General features: G+C 42.5%; 1 protein-coding gene across 1 annotated transcript in view; it reads right to left on the minus strand.

Annotated features, from left to right (window-relative positions):
• SKAP1 (src kinase associated phosphoprotein 1) overlaps positions 1-22,579 on the minus strand; it is a 307,365-nt gene that overhangs the window by 5,531 nt on the left and 279,255 nt on the right. Inside the window, exon 11 of the mRNA XM_025280272.3 lies at positions 17,902-18,002. Within this exon, the coding sequence (XP_025136057.2) occupies positions 17,902-18,002 (101 nt within the window). The remainder of the gene's footprint in view (positions 1-17,901; positions 18,003-22,579) is intronic.

Below are 22,579 nucleotides of genomic sequence, written 5' to 3' on the forward strand. Positions count from 1 at the left end.
ACTCTTCGCATGAGGTGGCCAAAGTATTGGAGTTTCAGCTTTAGCTAATTAGTTCTTCCAATGAACACCCAGGACTGATCTCCTTTAGGATGCACTTGTTGGATCTCCTTGCAGTCCAAGGGACTCGCAAGAGTCTTCTTCAACACTACAGTTCAAAAGCATCAATTCTTCGGCGCTCAGCTTTCTTCACAGTCCAACTCTCACATCCATACATGACCACTGGAAAAACAATAGCCTTGACTAGACGGACGTTTCTTGGGGAAGTAATGTCGCTGCTTTTCAATATGCTATCTAGGTTGGTCATAACTTTCCTTCCAAGGAGTAAGCGTCTTTTAATTTCATCGCTGCAGTCACCATCTGCAGTGATTTTGGAGCCCCAAAAAATAAAGTCTGACACTGTTTCCCCATCTATTTCCCATCAGTCCTCAAGTTCTGTCAATTCTCTTTCCAAAATATCATGGACTCCATCCACTTCTCTCTATTCCCATTGGCAACGGCTTAGAGTCATGTCATTGTCCCCTCTCCTGAAGACTACAGAAGCAATATCCAAATTGGTTTCTGTATCTCCATTCTTATTCTCCAATCTACTCTTCATTCTGTAGCCAGAATCTTTCTAAAAGGCACATTGATAATATCACTGCTTTGCCTAAAACCTTTGAGTTCCTAATGCCTATTGTCAACTTCTTAAAAAGATGGACAAGACCTTGCATGAACTAGTCCCACTCATTGTCACTTATCCCCTAAATCTAGTGAGCTCTTAGTAAAACAGAGTTTGTCTCTGCTTCTCCCGTGGGCCTCAGGCTCTCACTGTGGAGCCTTTCCTGTGTCTGTTTAGCCTCCCTCCCTTCCAGGGGGCTCACTGCTAAGCAGCCTTCAGATCCCAACTCCTAACTCTCTCTGGCCTCTCCAGAGACCCCTTGCTGCCACTCCCTGACTGAGTGGGGGCCCCAGCTCTGTGGTCCACAGCGCTGCGCCCTGCGCTTCTCCAGTAAAGAATTCATCATGCTGCCTTGTATCTGCCGGCCTTTGTCTCAGGGCCAGTCACTAGGTGGAAAGTTCTGTGGGAGCAGAGACCTTGATGGTTTTATTTGCTCCTGTATTCCCACACTCAGCATGGTGCCTGGCACAGAATGGGACCCAAAAAAACCTTGTTAAATGAGGTTATGAAGGGACTTCCCTAGTGGTTAAGATTCCTTGCTCCCAAAGCAGAGGGCACAGATTTGATCCCTGATTGGAGAACTAAGATCCTACGTGCCTCGCAGCCAACAACAACAAAAAAATGAGATTATGAAGAAATGAAGGGGGAGCAGTGGGAATTTACACTCTCAGTTGAGCAGATTTAGTTACAACCAACTCCAAGATACTCCCTGGTGACTGAAGATACTCCCTGGTGACAGTGGCAGGAAGAGAGCAACTGCCTTTAGAGATAGTTTCCCAAATGGCTCCCTAAATACCATGAAGACGCCGTAAGAAGTGAGACTACTGAGCTGATCCTAAAAGGAACAGGGAGTTAGCATTTAAAAATCAGTCTTAAATAAGTGAACGTGTCCCCTCCTTCCCTCACCGTCCCCACTGCATCTTCTCATTGCCCCCTTCCCCGGGAGGGAGACCAGCTTCCCCGCACAGCCCGCATTGCTGTATGGGAAATTACCCAGAATTCCTCAGCCTATGCCTGTCAGGACATTCTATTTATAATTATTATTTTTTGGCCACACCATAAGGCTTGTAGGATCTTAGTTCACCAACCAGGGATTGAACCCAGGACACAGCAGTGAAAGTTGCAGTACTAACCATTGGACTACCAGGGAACTCCTATGTTAGAACATTTTTAAGCTCCTCTTGATACAAGTTATGTTGCTATTTCCCAGCACTGAAGTTAGGGCAGTTTCTGCCTTAAGTTTTCCTATGGTGTTGCCTCCCATTAGCATGTTGCTGCAATGACCATGTCCACCAGGGTCCTGTTGTGTGGAGAGGAATGCATGCTCTGTCTTAGAAATTCCAGCTTTAGCTTTTCTGCTGTCTCACTGGGGACAGTGGGCACCGTGTTGTCTGACGGTCATCTGACAGTCAGCTTGCTTACACAGGTGTGAGGCGTGGTCTTCTACCTGCCGGATGCTGCCACCTTCATCACCTGAGGGGCTCAGTGCAGGCATTCTCTCCCCAGGGACCATTCAAGACTTCTGGGTCTGACTCACGCTTGGCAGCATCCTGCTTTGGCTGTAATGCCAGGAGTAGAGACTGAGCCTGGGGAAGGTGCTGTCTGCCAACTCGAACAGGGTGCAAAGAGGAGGCAGACGAGGCCCAGCAGGACACCTGCAGAGGCCGGGCTCCCAGGCAGTGCGCCCTTGCTCGAGGGGAGCACTGACCCTGCCGACCACAGAGGTAGTAGTCTCAACACAGCGGTGAGGACTGCGAAGAGTGGAATCAACTCTCTGCCCTTCAAAACAAAAAAGCAGGCAGAAGTGTAAGGAGGACGGCGCAGTCCCGGAGACCATATGCATCCTGCTGTGGAAGCCTAGGAGTTTAATCAAAGCACCTACAGGTCTTGGGATCTGACTGGCTTTTCCAGATTTCATCCCTCGGCTGGATACCCAAAAAAGGCTGCAGGGCTGAGATGTTTAAAGCATGAATGGAAAATTTCTAGCCTTCTCTTCTCCTATCACCACCCCCCACCCCCATGCATTGCTCCAGCCCAGTCTGAACACCACGAGGTATTTTAAAATAATTTCTACTTTGATGAATTGCTGGGGAGTCCACAATTGCTCATAATCAAAGGGAGAAAAATGCAAATGAGATCCGGCCGAGAACTATCACCACCAAACGTTTATTTCACTGCACAGTGCCAAAAAGAATTAAAACAACATTAAACTCACAGCAATCATGTTTAAGCCCTCGTTTCCAAGTGCCAAATTGCACCACTCTGGATCATACAGATGTTCGTTAATTATGCTAATTTTTATTAAACTATTAAAATGGAGAGAGTACTGGCTCAGTCAGGCAGACCCCAGCTCTGAATGAACTCTGCTCTTGTCTAGAGGTGCTAATTTACTGCATTTTTATTAAGTTGCTGATTCTTGGATTTTAGTTTTGGGATGGCAGAGATAACTGAATTCTTGGGATCAACATTTTCAATAAAGTTTGACTTCTTTTTGCCCAGATGTTTGGAAGGACTGACTGGAAAAATGCCTGAGTTGGTCCCGGGAGACCTGAAATCTTCAATGCAGAAATGTCTCTACCTTCAGTCAAGGGTGGGGGGGGCAGCGGTGCATACCTACCAGTGACAATGTGAGGGAATCAGAATTATATAGGCTCCCGCTCCGTAACTCTATACACCGTGTGTGGTAGAGCTAAGACGTTAATTATACAAAATGGTTAATTGAAGATGCTTTGGATAAGAATATGAAAAGCTATTTAAAAAACAAACCTTTTACATCAGTGCTTGCTTCTTGCCACAAAATCTTTTAAGAAGCCACTCAGTGTGGTTTGTTCTCATTATAAATATTTCTAGGCATGATTAAACATCGGTTTGCCTCAACATCAGCCCTGCCCCATCTCCTTGAGCCTCTCAAATGAAGGAGTCTTAAAAACGAAGTCAGTTATTTGGACTCTGTTAATCTGGTTGGAGAGGCTCTTGGCCTGGATGAGCAGATTATTGGGGGAACCTGAAATAGGCACAGCCTGCACCATCAGCAACAATCAAAAGTGTTTATGGAGGCTTGCACACCGCAATAAAAGGATTTATGCTGCTAATCTCCATCAACAAGGAAAAAAAAAAGCCCTACCAAACCTGCCATAAAAAGAACAGCAAATTCTATAAACAAAAAGCAGTATGGCCACCAACCATGGGCACACTGCACAGCTTGACTCTGCTCCACTGGTTTCCTATTGCTGTTTATGGTTTCAAGACTATCATGGCCCTCCTCGTGCTCCTCCTGTCACAGGGCCCTGAGTCCCTGTGTGGTGCTGCAAATACCCTGTCAGTAGGTGTCAGGGGATGTCAGGGGGAAAACCAGCGGGCGCCTATCATAAGCCTTAAAAGAGATTAAATGCCCCTACCCCATGATTGCTACATTTTAATTTCTCTCCTCCCTGCTGGCTCCTATTTGTATACGCTCTTGCATGGCTCCCCTGGAGTAGCACAGACATGACCTGGAATGACCATCCTGTCTTGGGATGAGAATTCAATTTCTAGGCTCAGTGAATCCTAGGCTGTTCCAGCAAAAGGAAATCACCATCCTCTAGGGCACAGATTCTTAAACTGGAGTCTGTGAACCCCTGGCATGTCTGGATGGACGTGAAGGGATCTTTGACTTCCTTGAAACTGGTGTAAAATCTGTGTGCATGTGTACATGTGTCTTGTCCCTTGGGTGAGGTCCCAGACCTTTCATCACATTCTCAAAGGGTTATGAACCCTCTGTTTTATCAGTCAGCACTTTAGGGGGAAAATGCATGATCTTTTTGGCCTGGATGGGCACTTTGGCCCAGTGTGGCCATCTTCCCGCTACTTCCCTCTTTTAAAACACAAAAGGAAAGGAAATCAAGAATCTCGCCATGCTGGGTTTCCAAGACTTCAGCCTTCCAGTTGCCAAGTCTGTTCCTGCTTCAAAGGCTGACCAAGCTTGCTTATCCTTTCTAAGGCCCCATCTCTTTAATGTGACTTAAAAGTTGTGGTGTCTTCTCATAGCTTCCATTCAAATCCACATGATGGCTTTTGGAGCAAGCTGCTTGACACCCTCTTTTCCCCTGAGAATGTTCCTAATGGAAACGTTCTCTTTCACATTGAATTGAGCTTCAATAAGCCTCTGTGGAACAAGATTCCCAGAAAATGTCTCATACTTTTGTTCTTTTAACCATCAAAGTTCACTATATCAGTGCTTGTAAACAAGAGAATTCCTCTTCAAGAGAACAATCAATCAGCCCCTAACATGAAAGATCAATAAATGCTTGATATATGTCTAAGAAAGACCAATCAATCACAGAATTATTGGTTTATGATTGCTTATTTCTCTTATTAGTGCTTGTGCATCATACATTATCATTAGTAAAGATGGGGAATTTGAATTCCAAAGAGCAGAGTAGAGAGTAATATTCCAAGGTCAGCCAAAAATATCGTATTTTTACTCTGGGTTGGACTGCAATCTCTCTACTGAAATTCAGCTTTGGAAATTTAATGCTTTCTAAGGCTATCAAACACTATTAAATAAATTGGGGTCTCTAACTCAGCACCCTTCCAATTGCTGAGAAAAACAGTTGTTCACCACAGACAAACAGGTTCCCGTATTTCAGGACAAACAGTTTTATGAAGAGCTTTTGTCGAAGGAGAAAGGAAGTGGTCAGTTGGGTCGACAGTGGATTGGTGCTCTTGGAACCTGTGAAAGGATCTGAGCCCAACGCTTGGCCGAAACCTTGGGTAGCCTGGCGGCCTCTCCAGGCTGTTTGTTTCACACCGTGTTTTAAGGTCTTGGCAATCGTTTTCTCTTTTTTCTATTATTCAAAGTTTTGGTCTATAAATCATAATAAAAAGGAATCATTAAATTTGCCTCAACTGAACTAGCTTTATTTATTGTCATATCTCAGGGAACCTACTAACCTGGACATTGGTGAGCCTGGATCCTGGGCTGGGGACGGGGGCTTTGAGTATAAGAAAGGGGGCGCGGAAAGGTGGATGGCCAGCGACTGCAGCTGGGAAGGGAGCACATGGCAACTCCACAAAGCTCACTATAGCTAAAAGCTGAGAGTTCTGAGAAGTGGAATGTGTCAGCTGGATGGAGGGTCTGAGAGCCCTGAGTCCAGGCGACTATTCAGCTTCAAGTCTGAACTGATGTCCTGAACTGGGTATGAGTGGATACTACAAAGTCAAAGCCAGGCAAGGGTGCAGGACCTGTGCACAAAGCAGACATAGTGGATAGTCTTGGTCATGGGAGTGTGTACAAAACACGGAATGTGCATGACAGGAAAACTGCCAAGTGAAGAGGGCAGGGGGTACAGGGCTGTGTGGAAGAGAGAAATGAGAAAGAAACACACAACTTGAACTTTGCCTAAAAGAGAGAGGAAGGATAAAGGGAAGGTAAACACTTTGCAGACAGGAGGAAGCAAGGTGCCAAGTGTGGAATTCAGAAACAATAGAGACAGCACCATTGCCGAGCTGATAGAATTGTGATACCATGTGAGACCAGCGTATTAATATGTATTCCATAAACTGTGCAGCTCACAGCCCCGCACCGCTCTGTTTTGCTCTGACCGCAGTACCAGCCTCAGGCACCACAACACAATTTGGAAACAATGTGACGGAAATGTTTAATCTGCTCGGCCCATCTGTGCCGCGTATTTCTCCAGATCTCCCTGAGAGAGGCGCCTTGCATCTCCACATTGCCTTTAATATTCTCCTAAATCACCTCCCCACTGCACTTCAAGGGCCATTGCTACAATATCACAGGTTCATCTAAAGTGCAATGGGGGTGGACTGGGGGGAGGCGCAGGCCAGGATATTTTTTATTTTAAAATAATTTTCAGAGATTGTCTTTTTTGCTTCCTTTAAAAAAAGAAGAAAAGTTATTCTACTGTTGCCGTAAGGTTATTGAGGTTGTTTGGTGCAAAACAGGGTAGGATGGAGTGGAATCATTCTCCAAAGAATTATTTTTATTAATCTCGATTCTCTCAATTGGACATGTGAAGGGGTGAGCAGATGCTCGTTTTCTCTTCTATGTTTTTCTCTTATCACTGCACCTTGCTAGGATGATGTGTTCATTTGGGGCTGATGCTTCTCTGCTTTTCTCACTGCATCAGGTATTGCTCTGACCCTGCCCTGCTCCAAATAAAGCCATCTTGTTCAGGACAGGTATACATTTAGTCCCTGGTCACCATGCCTTCATCAGAAAGGGACACTGTCTATATTATTAATTTTAGCTTAAAATCTTAGATTTTCTCTCTATAAGTACAGATGTTGAGCATCAGATTTCCGCTGCCTCTTCTCCACTTAATTTTGTCAGATTTCCTGATTTGGGTCTAGAATAAGAAGCTGGGGTAGGTTTTGGCGAAAGAGAGGATGACAAGTCACTATGTTCCAGACCTTAGACAAATGGAAGAGTTGCACATCACCAGAAAATTAGGATTCCTTTTGCTATGTGAATTAAAGAAATGAATAATTTAATCCACAAGATTGTTCCGGCGAGGGAAAGGCAACGTCCCGGTTGCGGAGCCTACAGCCTGTCGCTGTGTTACATCATCTGCACACATAGGCGTTTCCATGACAACCGCTTATAGCTTCATTTCCTGGATCCCTCTAGGGGGTGTCACAGCCAGATCCACCTGCTTTTCACCCTACCCTCGGTGGGGTCATGGTAAGGTCGCCAGAATAAATGAACGCGGGTACTAATGATCTGTTTACTGCTGTTTATGCTCTGTGTGTGTCAGGGGCACGCACATTTAGAGAGCTCATTATGGTTGCAATTAGAATGCACCATCGCTAGATATTTAACTCCTTTTTCTTTTAAATTAGCATTTTAATAACATTCTTTGAGCAGAGAAACAAAATGACCATTTTTCACGGACAAACTTCTAGCTGTAGGTGCAACTTTAATGGCAAAGTTGTGAAGGGGAAAGAAGGGAGAAAAAAAGGCCATTTTTACTACTTTCACCCTCCTCCTTACCAAAAGGATATTTTTATTTGCTTGCTAACACACTCAATTTCCTAAATTTGTTTTGAATCCAATTATTTTGGGTGGTTTAAAGTACCGCACTCTTGTTGGACGGAAATTAGCAGCTATTGAAATTAACTTTCTATGTGACCTGTGAAAGGGGCTAAAATAATTACAAGTGTGTATAAGAAAGCCTTCTCTAAAAGACCCTTGCTGCAGGATCAGGCTGTGATCTGAAGCTACCATTATCAAATATCTTTATACAGTAATTGCAGGTGCTATTTTCTTTAAAAAGGTGATTGCAGTTATTGTTTTCATTTCATAATTCTTAGGATTATCTTACAGAGGATAAATGATGACAAAAACTTGTCATTATAAACAGGATAAATCAGAAGCTGAAAGAATGAAAATAATAACACGGCATCATTTGCCATTTAAAAAAGGTGAGATCTTAGATCATCCAAAGACAAGACAAAATAGGAAAAATACAATGTAGAGACCCACTGGATCAGAATGTTCCAATAAGCATTGATTGCTTTTTAGGAATCAGCGAACACCTTTGCTAGGTGTTTATAGATGCTCTGTTTGTAGAAAGTACGGTGAAAAATAACAATTTGAATGTTTCGATTATCTTTCCCAGTCGGTTCCATTTTCATTATTTATTTCCTATAAATCGGGACCTTGCTGAACATAATTCTGCAGACAAGGAGGTGGATGGGACAGCCAGTGTGAACGAAGAGATAGATGGTGGGTGCGTGTAAGATAGATGCTATGCGTTTATGAAAAGGAGCAGTATGTCTGCATGTGAACATTCACGAAGTAGAGCAAGCAAGCGTGTAAACCATAACGGGTATTTATAGGTGGAAAAAAGGCGCAAGGAAGACTGTATGGGAACAAGCACACTGAAGTGAAGAGGGTTTGCTTTTCTCCTACCCTCCACGTCCAAGTTCCGCTAAGATGTCCCGAGCTCACTGTAGCTCCTGTGAAACCTCACAAGCCTTTCCATGACAACAGATGGGGGATTTCACAGCCAGAAGAAGCAGGAGGTCAATAGTTGAAAAGCAAGAGTTACAAAGAGAGATCTTTATCGACATCAAAACAATCCCACTAAAAAACACCCCTGAAAGATAGAAGGAGGAAAAATTTAAAGACATAGCAGGAAAGAAAAGAAGCCTTTATAAAAATGAAGGTTTAAAATATTTATGCTTTTGTATTAGCCTAGTTGCACCTTAGACTCTGCCATTTCATAAATAAAATACGGATAGCATAGACTATAATTTGGTGATAGCTACCCCAGGACATATCTAGATGCACTTCTGTTATTTTAATTAAATACTGCATTATGGTTTCTGACAACTACATAGCTACAGCGTAAATGAATTCGGAATTAAAGTGTTACTTAGGCATCCAGTAATTTTTGTTTCATTCCTCAGTTTTACAAAGCAAATAGCTATAAAATCAAGATGTTTGTTCATTTACAGATGGAGCAGGATTGTTGTTGCTGTGTTTTTTTTTTTTTTTCTTTAATCCTCATGCACAAAAAGAAGACAGAGCTCAGAGTCTGGTTCCCAACACTCTCAGCTATGAGCCACATCACAAAGGAAAACACATCCTCTTGACTGGAATGTAAAATACTGAATATTAATTGCTGGTATTTCGCTTATCTTTCTAGCCGGGTTCTGTCTTTTAACAATTACTCTGATGGGCTGCAATCTTGCACTGCCAGGAGATTTTTCACCTTTGTTTAAGAGTTAGAAATGCATTTTATTTTGTTAAAAAAATTTTTTAAAGTTCATAATCCTCCTTGGAAGTTTTTAGTATCTGGAACCCTTGCCAAATACAGAATATTAGTGGCAAGAAGAAAATCACCAGAGCTCTTTGCTGAAAAGATGATGCTCATTTCTGCATCTAAAAGAAAAAATATTTTTCATTCTAGCGGTATTAATATATCCTTAATGAAACTGGAGAGGGCATTATAATTTGATATAATCAACTGGTCAGTTTAAATGTCGCTTCACTAGCGAATAATGAGAAAGGTTCAGAATATTTGTCTCACAGGCACAGATTTTCACTCAAAATTTATATAGAAGAGTAAAAGGAGTTTTGTTCAAATCTGAGGATTTAATTGTATCTTGATTGTGTCATATGCCAAGATTAAAGTTTTTAAATAGTAAGGTTTCTAAAATCATTGTCTATTATTTCTAGTTTTAGAATCAATATAATCTTTTTTATTAGCCTTAAATACCACACGTCTGGCAACATCTGCTAATTCCAGCATTTCTGTGTTTTAACCGGTTACCTCAAGCCCCCCATAACTAATTGTATAATGCACAGAAGTTACTGCCCTGTGTATTTGCAAGAGGTTACAATTTGCTTCAATATTTTGCTACTTTGGTTGGAGAGCTGGATCCATACACTACCAAGAAACACTGGTGGACAGAGGTTTGGGGAGGCTGAATTCCTTTTGAGAAAATAATTACACAGAAACAAAGCTTTCATGACTCCTTTTAAATAGAGCATCTCACCGAAATGCCATCCAAGCTCTCTGGCAGATTAGTGAGGAGTTGATCACTAAATCTCTGTCTGATAAACGTGCAGCTGACTCTGGAGGAGCTGCTTGTTATACTACTGGCAGTTGGAAATGGAGGGAATGTCACAGTTAAAGACACAAATTTCCCCCATAATATATTCGAGTGGAAACCTCTGAATCCAATACTACATGGGCATATCTAATAAATTCACAATATTTCAGTCTCAACAGCCTTCACCGGTTAGTTTTAAAGATTTATGTGGTAAAAAATTACTCAGTGATGAATATGGTTTATTCTGTGCAGTATTGGAGGTATAAGGAATTAAACTACCGTCTTTAACAGTGAATTTATTATTACCTCTGTCAAAAGACGAAGGCTTTAACAGCATTTGTTATAAATTCACTGCAAAATAAATGGCTGGAATTTTTTTTTACACTAGAGTTTGTAAAGTATCAGGCGATTCTGAGCATTAACCTAACCCTGTATAGCTTATACGGTTCTAGGTAAACATTTCTGTCTGGGTCTCATGGCTAATTATCAGATCTGGGACTTTCCACCTGACTGAAAGGGGTGTGTGTGTGTCTGTGTGTGTAGAAAGTGAAGGGTCTTGTCCAGGACAAAAGTTCAGGACTAAGGAGATTAAAGTGGAAAATGCCAATTTTACTCTTTTTTTTTTTAGAAAAGGGTTTTCTAATAAATGGCCAGGGTATAGAGAATAGGGTTGATAAGTAGTCAGGCCTCTTGCTTGTAGGTTTATATGCATGCATATGCACGCGCACGCACACACACACACACACTCACAAACACCCTCTCCCTTTTGTCCTCTCTTGGAATGGGTGTCCCCTCATTTATAAAAATTACCTGGAAGGAATGAGGCTGCCAGGGTTTGTTCTAGACGATTGGTTCCTGTCTGGGGGAAAGGAATGGCCTCTACTGAATTTGACCGGTGTATGACCGTTGCCTTCCAGCTGACCCCAAATCCCATTCCCATCCTCCTAACTCTATAGCCTCCCACAGGGGTTATTGATGAGAGAAAACACCACCACCATCATCATCTTCGTCATCACAGCACAGTGTCGACCTGCTTGTTAACATGAAATGGGGTGATGGGGACAGCTTCTGCTTCTCTTTTCATATCATCATAAATAAGAAAAGATATTTTCCAATGTACCCCTCCTCACTGCCCCCTTTGTTAAGGTCAGAGGTGAATGATAGCTCTTTGGCAGGCATTGATCAGTTTCATCACTATGTCTGGGCAGTCTGTGCCCCAGGCCTGTATTCTCCTATTCTCCCCACTTCCTATCCCTGAATTACCTCCCAAATTACCCTGCCCGTCCCCTGCTCAGCCAAGCAGAAGGTAATAGTGCCTGAGGAAGTCCTAAATGGACACTAGATGTCACCAAACACCTCCTTTCCCTCAGAGCCCTGAAATTTAAAAAAAAAAAAAAAAAAAAGCCTTCATTTAAAGCAGTTGAAGGAATTAACTTATCTGTTTTTATGAGGGTTGTTGTCACATTCAACTAAGCACACTTAAAAGAGGAAGTGCTGCTGCATTCAGATAATTTTTACAACATACAAATCTCTCCTGGAGGAGATGGGGTCAAGGGAGGGGAAAGGTCTGCATTCTTTAAGCAGTCCTTGGAGGGAGTAGGTGAAGAACACTGGGCTTTAAAAATCCCATTGTAACAGACCTGGTGTTACGTTAACACAGTCCAGGTGTGGTGGGGCAGGCCTGTTGCATTCAGATAACTAGGTGCTGGGTTTGGAGCCACGATCCAGCCTGAATTTAAGTAGCTACGACCCAGTGCTGGAAGCTAAATGTAACCCAGGGTGATGAAATCGGTCCACCCTCATCCACATAAGACCTATGGCCATCTGAGAGCATTGCATGTTCAATGTTAAACTTGGTCTTGCTTGTAAGGCTCCCTGTTCCCATGTCAACTGTACCAGCAGACAGCCAAAGCATGGTGTGTTGGGGTGCTGAGAATCTCTCTGAACCCTGGCTCAGCACCGTTTACCTGTCACCTTTCCTGGCACCCAGTTTGTTGCTCCAAGGGGCCCTTCCATGGGAATAAGCAGCAGGACAAATTCTGGAAGAGCCCAGGGCCAACTCATGAGGCACACCAACATAAGCCCAAGAGATATAGCCTATCAACTCTGTTTACCTTAAGTGGAAGACCTCTTTCAGGGACCTCTTCTTCCTCATCAATTGAGAAAGAGTTCCTCTTCCTCTCTCTCTTTCATTTGTCCTTATCTGCTGGATAGCTCATGTTACTACTATAAATCACTTCTGGAACAGGAGGCTTAAATTTTAAATGGGTGTTTATTTAAGTTACCTCGAATAGTAGAACAAACACCTTTATTATTTAGAAGAAGGTTCTCTATTGAGAGACCTTTAAGCCAAGAAGACAGAGTCACTTCTCTGTAAGCTGCAAACTGTGGCTTGACTCAACAGAGACTTCTTACTGCCCTTTCTCCCACTTAGGATAAATGCCCACAGCAGTGCTGGTCCCCAGAAGGGCCTTAAGATCCTCAGATAAAAGGAATCAAGCCAGGGCGCTGTGTTACTGCACGGAGGGTGATTCAGCACCTGCCCTGTCATGCCTGGTGCCCAAGCTGAATGGATTTTTGGAGTACACCTGTTGTTGAACCCCTGCCAAGTACTGATGGCCACTAACCCCCAAATCACTTTTCCCCGCTGTTGATGTTTGGAATGTCAGACAGGACTGAGCAGCAGCCGGTGTGTATTTCAAACACAGCAGATGGATTTTTATATTAGCTCCTATTTCATGTTCAGGCAGAGCGACCGCCACACTAAAACCACAGCTTCAGTGCTGCCGCGTTTGCTTCTGTGAGATTAATTCTGTGAAATTAATTGGGACAAGATTGAAAAGGAAATTAAAATGCAGCTGAGTGAACAGGCCTTTCAAACACCTTTTTCCTGCTCTATTCAAACTTGAATTCTGCGGTGGTCGCAGGCATCGTGGGAAGTAATTTACGGGAGGCAGGCTCTCAGGAGCCATCGGTTACGTATGAGGAGGCCTGCACCAGCGCCACAATCTGGAGCCACTGAAGAGCGCTGAACACCCCGCTGTGGCCTGAGCTGCGTCCCTGCATGGGCGGAAGTGGAGTTCAGTCCCCACCAAAAGAGCTGTTCAGAAATATCTGGGTCCAAAAGGAATGGATGCACAGCTCTCTGTGATTAAAGTCTCCTTTTAATATATTTGCAACCCAAATTGGAACTCAGTGCATTATGTGGGCATGCAACTTTGGGTCTTAGGAATGGATAGATGTGTTGGGGGAGGCAAGAGGGGTCCTGCTGACTGTGTCTTTGGTTCCTGTTTCAGAGCTGGGATACATGGCTCTGGCCCCTCCTCAAAGAAGTCTGAGCTGTTGACCAATTTTGCCAGTGACGAATTCTCTCAGATCAGGGAAGGCACAGTGCATTTCCATGTAAAGTTTCTTCACTGGATGACCTTGTGTTCCCAAGTGAGGACCTTTTGAGCTTTCAAACATCTCTGTGAAGTATTCTTGGCAGGACAGGATATCTTTTTTTCTCTCTCAATTCACTAATGATTTATTGAACTCCTAATATGGACACAACATTGACCTCAAAAATTTTACTTTGTTCTTAATGGAAAAGAGGGGAATATAATCATAGTTATCATCCTAGATGCTAGGCACTTCTTTACACAATTCTTTAATGTAAGTATCACAACATCCTTTAAATAGAAATTATCCCAATTTTTACAGATGAGGAAACTGAGGATTAGCAAGATGAAATGACTTAGTTCAAGGTCACATAAATAAACCACCTGTTGACAACTTGCTTCTCTAAGGACAGGCGATGGGCCTTTGGATACCCAACCAATCAACTTCTCTGAAAAAAAGTTTTTTAAAGAGTAAGTAGCTCTCTTTCTGGGATCATTCCTGCCCCAAAACCCTAAACCCTAACAGACTCTCTTGCCTGGAGAATTCTAGGATTCAGGGTTGGGCCATACTTGGGCAACTATTAAAAAATAGCAAGTGTGGTATATATATGTATACATATACACACACAAAAACACACACTGGGATACTAATCAGCCATAAAAAAGAATGAAATAATGCCATTTGCAGCAACACGGATGGACCTAGAGATTATCAGAGAAGTAAATCAGATAAAGACAAATATGATGTGATTTTTCAGGTTAAAAAATAATATGTATGAAAATGAAAAATTGATATGTATGAAACAGAAATAAACTCTAGACACAGAAAGAAAACTTATGGCTACCAAAGGGGAAAGGGAGAGGGAAGGATAAATTAGAAGTTTGGGATTAGCAGAAACATACTACTATATATAAAACAGATAAACAATAAAGTCCTACTGTATAGCACAGAGAACTGAGTTCAATATCTTATAATAAGCTATACTGGAAAAGAATCGGAAGAAGAATATATATGTGTGAAACGGAATCACTTTGCTGTGCACTAGAAACTAACACAACATTGTAAATCAACTGCACTTCAAAAAAAAAAAACAACCAAAAAAAAAGAGAGAGAGAGAAAGAAGCAGAAGGAAGCGCCAGGAGCCCAAGAATAGTTATTACTCCCCAATTCCCACCGCACTTCCTGTTCTCTACCTGCCACCCCCTGGCTCTCAGAATATTTCTCTCATCATACAAAGAGAGAGGGAAAAGCTAGATGCATTTATGAGGGTCCAAAACAAACGAACGTAGGAGTTTTCTGGTTTAACCTGAAAAAATAATTAAAGCTAAGACACATCTTGGTGTGGCATTTCTTCAGCAGATTTGCAATGTCAGCCTCACCATGTTTGTTTAGACCGGGAATGTCTGAGGTGGAAGGAACCTCAGAGGTCTAACACAACTTGCTCATTTTACAGGCAAGGAAACCGCTCCAGGTAAGCTGAGCTGTATCTTGTCTTGTCTCAGGGAAATAGACTTCCCCAGGTTCCTAAGAAGCAGGCTTTTCTTGCTTGACAAAGGTTCTACTGGTCAGAGAGAAAAGTAAAATGCAGATTTCTAGATATCATTTTTCTGGACTAACCTCAACTTGAGTCAGTTCTGTTCCTACAGGTGTGAGAGGCAGGCTGCAGAGTATAAGTGACTCCAATAAAGAAGGCAACTGGGGTTGCATGCATGCGTGCTAAGTCGCTTCAGTCATGTCCAACTCTTTCAGACCCTCTGAACTGTAGCCTGCCGGCTCCTCTGTCTATGGGATTCTCCAGGCAAGAAGACTGGAGTGGGTTGCCATGCCGTCCTCTAGGGGATCTTCCTAACCCAAGGATCGAATCAGCGTCTCTTACATCACCTGCATTGGTAGGCAGGATCTTTACCACAAGGGCAACTGGGGCTAAAGTGAAATAAATTTAGGATCCATATGAGAGAAAATTCCTGAGATTAGGAGTAACTGAACATCTGAATAGACAGACAACTGATAATGGTAGTGGAATCTCCTTTTCTATCTGCCTGAATTGGTTCTTTTGTGCTTCTTAGAGTCAAGGGAATGGATTGGGTGGCCTTTTAAGGTTGCTTCCTGTCCAAGGACTCTTATTGAGTTAAATAACATAATAAAGGTAAATCCAATCTGAAATGCTCCCCAAGCCAACGTTAACTGGAATGAAATTTTATGAGGGAAACTTCAGTTAAGCTTCTAGCTTCTCATTTCTTTCCCTGACATGCAGAGGTTAGCAACGTGAAGAAGGGAGGCAACCGATGTAGCTTTTAGGGTAAGAAATGTGCTACTATCAAGGTAAGAGATGACAACAGACTCAGGACCTTCCAAAAGACAGAGAAAGAAGCTTGACAGAACCGACGCAGCAAGGTACTGCTCCTGAATTAAACTCTGATATATTAGCTTGTAGTAATGGAGGAGGGGAAGAGGGATTGGTTAAAAAAAAAATCCAGATTTGGGAAGGTCTCTATGTTCTTTGGTCTCTCAAAATTACAACAGCCCTGGCAACCACAGACAGCTCTGTACTGCAGGGCAAGTCACCACACAGCCCCTTCTAAATGGAGAAAAGGGACCCCCAGTGAGAAGCCATTAACAAAGGTAAAAGACATGCAAAACAAACAAAATAATCATGACCGAGAGAGAAGGCCAGCAGACAGTCTGGCTCTGTTCTCCCCTCCTCCTGCTGCAGGCACCTCAGACAATGTAAACAGTTAATTTGTTCACCTGCAGGCTCTGGGCAAACAGAGGCCTGGTCACACCTGAGTGGATAACTCGATTACCCCTGTAATGCCAGCGTGGTAATGTACACAAATTCTATTACACGGCAAACCTTGCTTTCGGGCATTTGAAATACCAATCAGGCCAATGTCCACTCCCTTCTTTGCTTTCAATTTATTCTTGGTGTATTGGAGCTGCACCGGAATGGCACTAAGGTGGGTGCTGAACTCGGAGTCTGGAAGAGATCACTAAAAGATGGTGATCTCAGCAAGGGTTGCAGGCCCCCAGCTGTCTCAGAAAAGGCTGGATCTGAATTTGGCCCTAGTTCAAAGAGGACTTGTTGTAACTGCTGAAAGCTACCTTTGATCAGTCCTGGTCTTTTTTCTAACAAGCTCTGGGATATTTCAGACTGAGACAAACATCTGGCCAAGGTAATGACATTCACAGAATAAAGATATATGGCAAATGATGGGTTAATAACACAACGGGTTTTCAATTTTTCTTTATGGAGTTCACCTGAGTATGTGTGCTAAGTTGCTTCAGTCGTGTCTGACTCTTTGCGACCTTACGGACTGTAGCCCGCCAGGCTCCTCTGTCCATGGGATTCTCTAGGCGAGAATACTGGAGTGGGTTGCCATGCCCGCCTCCAGATCTTCCCAATCCAGGGATCGAACCAGCGTCTCTTACATCTCCTTTACCACTAGCACCACCCTCGAAGCCCATGGAGTTCACATACTCAACAATTAAAGAGCAAATGGTGCCTCTTTCAAAAATGTATTTGTTGATATTGATTGTCTCATAGAGGGAGAACTTTTTAACAAGTTTTATTTTCAGGGACAGAAATTTATTTCCTTAGTCCACCTGTATAGAATATGAGCAGTCTTTCGCTACAAAGATGATGCTACTGATCCCTCAAAGAGTAACCCATGAGTTCTAAATCTTCGCACTGGTGATGGATCTGAAATAATCTATCTTTTTTTGGGGGGGCCCATTCTTTGGTATTCAACAACACTATGTGTGAGGTAGTTAGCTGTGGCTAGGGGCTAACTTTGTGACTGAGGAAGAGAATAAAGTTAGCCCTTGTGGGTTGGATTCACTATCTTGGCCTTACAGCACTAACTCAAATCGACTGACCTAACTAGCTCTGACTCCCTTCTGCATATGTCATTATATTACAGTTTTCTTTATCTATAAATGAAATAAGGCAGCTGACCTAGCTAGAATATTTTCAAAAGTATTTTATTGTAGTAAATTATGTATATGGTAATGATGTTTTAAGCATCACATAGACCCTTTTAAAAAGATCAAATTTTGATTGGCATTGTTTTGGTATTGTGCCTACTTTATTGTATTTTTTAAATTTGGAAATTAGTTCGTGAATCTGAATTTTCAAATAAACTTTGACAATTTTAAAACAATGGAGATTTACTCTGTGTGTGAGGGGGCCATGTAATACACACATGAAAAGTATATGACATGGGATAATTCTGGCTGGGTGACTACATCATCAGGAGTGAGAAAATCAACTTTTGATCCAAGCCCCACACTCTAACCCTTACCTTGCTCAGAATTCGGATGAGGTCACCTCGTTGGAAGGACAGTTCATCTGACTGGTCACCATGGCAATCCCATAGGCCCTGGTAATAACTGGCATAGTCCACTGATCAAAGAGAGGAGAAATCAAAGTTAAAAGGACCCTGCCTTTTTCTACGGAGCCCATATTTTTGCTGCAAATGGAAACAAGGTTCTGATATTGCCCCTAGGAAACCTAAGATTCAGGGGATTCGGGATGAGATACAGCCAAACACTCAGCAAGAGCAAATGACTGTGGGAGAAGAAGGTTATTAACTAACATTAATGTTTACAGATCACCCTTAGTCAGATGCTATTCAATAATATGATAAATATATTCATTTATTAATAAAAGAAAATCAGGAAGGTAATTTTTCACTTGGTTTATAAGTAAGCAGCACAAAGAAATTTTCTGTCAGACTTTCTTCATACAGGGTATGTAAACTATCCATTGCTTCTTTTTATTACGCACTGAAGGAATGAGATGTCTCCAACCTCTGCCTGTTTATAAGAAAGGCTGAGTCAGCCAGCACAGATCGGCAGTGCAGCCTTACAGGTTGGCCTCTGTCACACAGGAACTTCATCCTGCACTTCCCACCCAGGTACTTACTATATGAGGTAATTACCAATAAATGTGGAAAAGAATAGCCCAGTTCTTAAGTGGAACCAAGGGGGTGTCTCATCCATTACAACTAAATTCTGGGTGGGCTGGCCCTTTTCCAGCATCTCATTTGTAGACCCTGAACATGTCTGCCAAGATTTATCTGTAAGCCCCCTGGGGAACAGAAACCAAAGTGATCTGCATTAAAAATGAAAGCAACTGAAGACGACAAACCAAGCTTTAGAAGCCGCTGGAGAGATTTACTGGGCTCCTCAGCAAGACTAGATGGCAGTGATGCTACAGGACGGTCATTGATTCTTAACAATGAAGAATTTGTATTGATCTTCTTCTACCCGGAAAGGTTAAACACTAGAGTACAAAGTGGGAGAGGATCCGGGGATGTGAATGGCAGGAGTACTAATGCCTCCTGGACCAGGGCTAACGTGGCCGTGCTCGCCGTTCCTAGGGACACTGTGTACGAGAACTGTATGCAGAACACCCACAAAAGGTGACATTCCTGACGACAGGAGTTGGGAGTCCTGGTTCTAAGCAAACCTCAAGTGATTTGGGGGGCCCCTTATTTTGCCAGTTTCCACCTTTCCCTTCATTTGTCTTGACCCTCCAATGAGAGTGATGGTGCTAATTGCTAAGGACAGGATAGGTGGAGAGAAGTGGGCAGTGCGGGGACAAGCTCTGCCTATATTTGCCTTTTTTCTCCTTGTTCCTAACTGATGAGCAATTCAAAGAATAAAGGCACAGAAGAACAAGATCCTTATATGTCTCTGGGAAAGAACTTTAGTAGGAACCTTAAAGTGTACGAAACAGAGGAGAGAGAGCTAGTTAGTTAAGATTCAGATATTGCAAACAGAAGTGAAAATGTTAACCATATAGAAACTCAAGGATATTTTGTTTTCACAGAAAGTGTTTATATATTCAGTAGACAACAGAGGGCAGCAAATGAGATGAGTGCACTGGAAACATTCTGCCACAGAGCTATGAACATGTTTGGGGAAAAAACCCATTGGGAAAAAATGCTAATTACTGAAAAGACAAGGCATATTTTGGCAGGGGTATCAGTGTATGAAACAACAGAAAAATATCAGTTCCTGAAAAGTGAAAGTAGTTTTCCCAGAGGATATAATGCATTTTCAGTTGTAATGGAGTTGATTATTCATGCCAAGATTTTGGCTAAGTATAGGAATGAAAAGTACATTGACATCAATATGTTTCATGGATTTATATATGGTAAAGAAAATCATTTTATAAGGACAGATTTTTAAAAAACATCACTTGAGCTTTTCAAATAGTAAGACTTAGAAAGTTATCTTGGCCTTTTCTGGCCTAGCAGATGGTCACTGTGGTATATGCCCCCCACGTGCCTGGATGAGGGCTAGCTCCTTGATATGATGGGTACCTTTTGAGTCTCTGTAGAAAGTGATTTGATATTGGATATATAAGACACCTGTGGAGAACACCAGGAAAAAAAGCTATTCTAAAAGCGCAGCAGATCGTAGGGAATGCAAAAAGCTAGGAGGAAAACAAAAACCTTCCAAGAAAAACTAAAGGTAGAAGACACTTTCAGTTCTTCATAAGCTAAAGGCCCAAAGAAGATAGAACTCAGGAATCCAGGAGATCACTTAGCCTAGTCCAAGAACTGGAATCATCAGAACCATAACAATGCTGCTTTGGAAAATAAGCAGAATGAAGGATAAAAATGGGGAGGAGGTTGGACTGGCAGTCTAAACAGAGGTATCCTGGTATTAATGAAATCAAGGTGGAGGAATGCCTTAACTGGACAAGATTGGACTCTATTGCAGACTCCCAGTTTAAAACAGGTGACTGGCATTTATGTATATATGTGCACACAACTTCACTACATTCACTCTTCAGCCTTCAGCAAACATGCAAGACACTGGGAATTCTGCATGGGCCATACACACGGTCCCTACCCTTAGGGCTGCCATCCAGCAGGGGTGGTACCATGAAACAAAGTCACACTACTATTTATTTATTTATGATTGTGATATATCTGCAAACGAGAATCTGAGGGTGCTGTGGATAACAGGGAATCTAACATAGTCTGAGGGATCAGGGAAGCCTTCCCTGAAGCTTTAGTTATAAAACAAAAACCTGATCAAATCTTGATGAGGGGAAGAGGTAAGACCATGGAGGGCTTTCTTCCTGCAGCTTGGCCCCAGGAAGAGCTTGAAGGCTGTGAGTCTGCTGGGCCAGGCCAGCTTCTCCCTAGGCTTGCCCAGCACTCCTATGAACAGAGGATGCGTGAGACTCGGATGTCTTAAGACCAGTAAGGGATTGGGAGCCTGAGAGAGAGGATTGACTCTGGGAGGGTCTGAGGCTCCTTTAGGTTTACATTCCTTTGGCAGCAGTCTGAGATCAGAAACAGTGCAGCGTTCTGACCATTTAATTAATTCAAAACATCCTCATTCTCATTTTGAGGACATTATTCCATCTAATTATTTTTTTCCAGTCTGTCCATTTGGAATGAAAAACAAAAGAATAAAGCTTAATGCCAGCATTTCTCAATGTCTCCAAAAAACGTAACTCTGCACTAAATAAAGCCTGGTAATTCAAAAGCAAAGCACTAATATATTCAGCATAAAACAGACAGAGGACCTAGAGCAATAATGACACCACTAATAACTAAAACAGTTATAACAATTAACAACAATTACAATGATAGAGAAGCTAATGGGGATGATCACAGCATTTAAATTGCGAGCAGAGCTGAGGAGGACTCTTACTAGAGGGAAAAAAAGGGGCAGCATCTTATTTTTTTTAATCCCACGTAAGAGAAGCTATGCCCCCAAGCAGGCAAAATGTCCTAGGAAGAACAGAAGCAGAGCAAGTTAAAAATATATTGTTTTTCTCTCTTTTCTAGGTATTTATTGCAAAGCATTCGTCATCCCACACCAGGTCTTTACAGCCAGTGGTAGTGTCATTTCTCTAGTTAACGGGGGCCACGTTGGTGCTGCTATTGACAGAGTCGATATTCGAAAATGAGCCACCATGATGCGCAGAGTTCTAAGGTGAAAGGAGCGGACACAGTTCTGCCTGCCCCCTCCTTAGGGACAACAGAGCTTGACCATGCTCTTTCCAGAGTTCACATGTCACTTTGGGTTTCTGTTTGAGGGATATTGGGTAGCTCCAGAATTCAAGCTGTGACCAAGGAAAAGAGGCTAAGGGCAAGCCAGCATGTTGTTTACATTTTCTTGATAAGCAAAAGGACTGTGCCAATGTGGCCCTGAGTATAATTACTTAATGGATTATGGAAATCAGAGACAAAGGAGAAGACAGATATAGCCAGTTCTTGCTAAAGCATGAGAAAAGGATAAAGAAGGCCAAAGCAGTGGCCCATTGGAAGGGACTTGAAATGTTCTCTGGACCAGGCCATAAAGGCCACTGTGTACATACAGTCCATTAAGCAGACTCAGTCTCATAACTTATTAGCTATTTCAGAAAGAAAGACATAGAAAAGTTTGCCAAGCTCTACTGACTATGATACCAGAACAGGAAAAGCCACTAAACAATACCATTTGCTTGTTTTCACAGCTTTTTAGTCTTAGAGTTTTGAAATTATTGGGCTTCTCTGGAGGCTCAGATGGTACAAAATCTGCCTGCAATGCAGGAGACCCAGGTTTGATTCCTGGTTCAGGAAGATGCCCTGGAGAAGGGAATGGCAACCCACTCTAGTATTCTTGCCTGGAGAATTCCATGGACAGAGCTTGGAGGGCTACAGTTCACAGGGTCACAAAGAGTCAGGCACAAGTGACTGAGTGACTAAGACTTTCAGTTTTGAAATTATTACAGTTCTTAATGTTATAAGCATGATCCTGAAGTCGGGCGCATTCACAGATTCTAATTTTCATCTCATGTGTTTCTTTTATTGGGCCAAAATTATAGCTGGGTGATGATCCACTCATGTTTGGTCTTGGAAAACAGGTTTCAAAAAGTATTAACAAGAGCTGCAAATACCTCTGTGGATTCCCTCTGTTTCTTTTATGTAATAATTTACTCCATTGGCGGCCACTAAAGTGGAAAAAATA

The sequence above is a fragment of the Bubalus bubalis genome, chromosome 3, assembly GCF_019923935.1.
Source record: "Bubalus bubalis isolate 160015118507 breed Murrah chromosome 3, NDDB_SH_1, whole genome shotgun sequence".
Taxonomy (NCBI): Eukaryota; Metazoa; Chordata; class Mammalia; order Artiodactyla; family Bovidae; genus Bubalus; species Bubalus bubalis.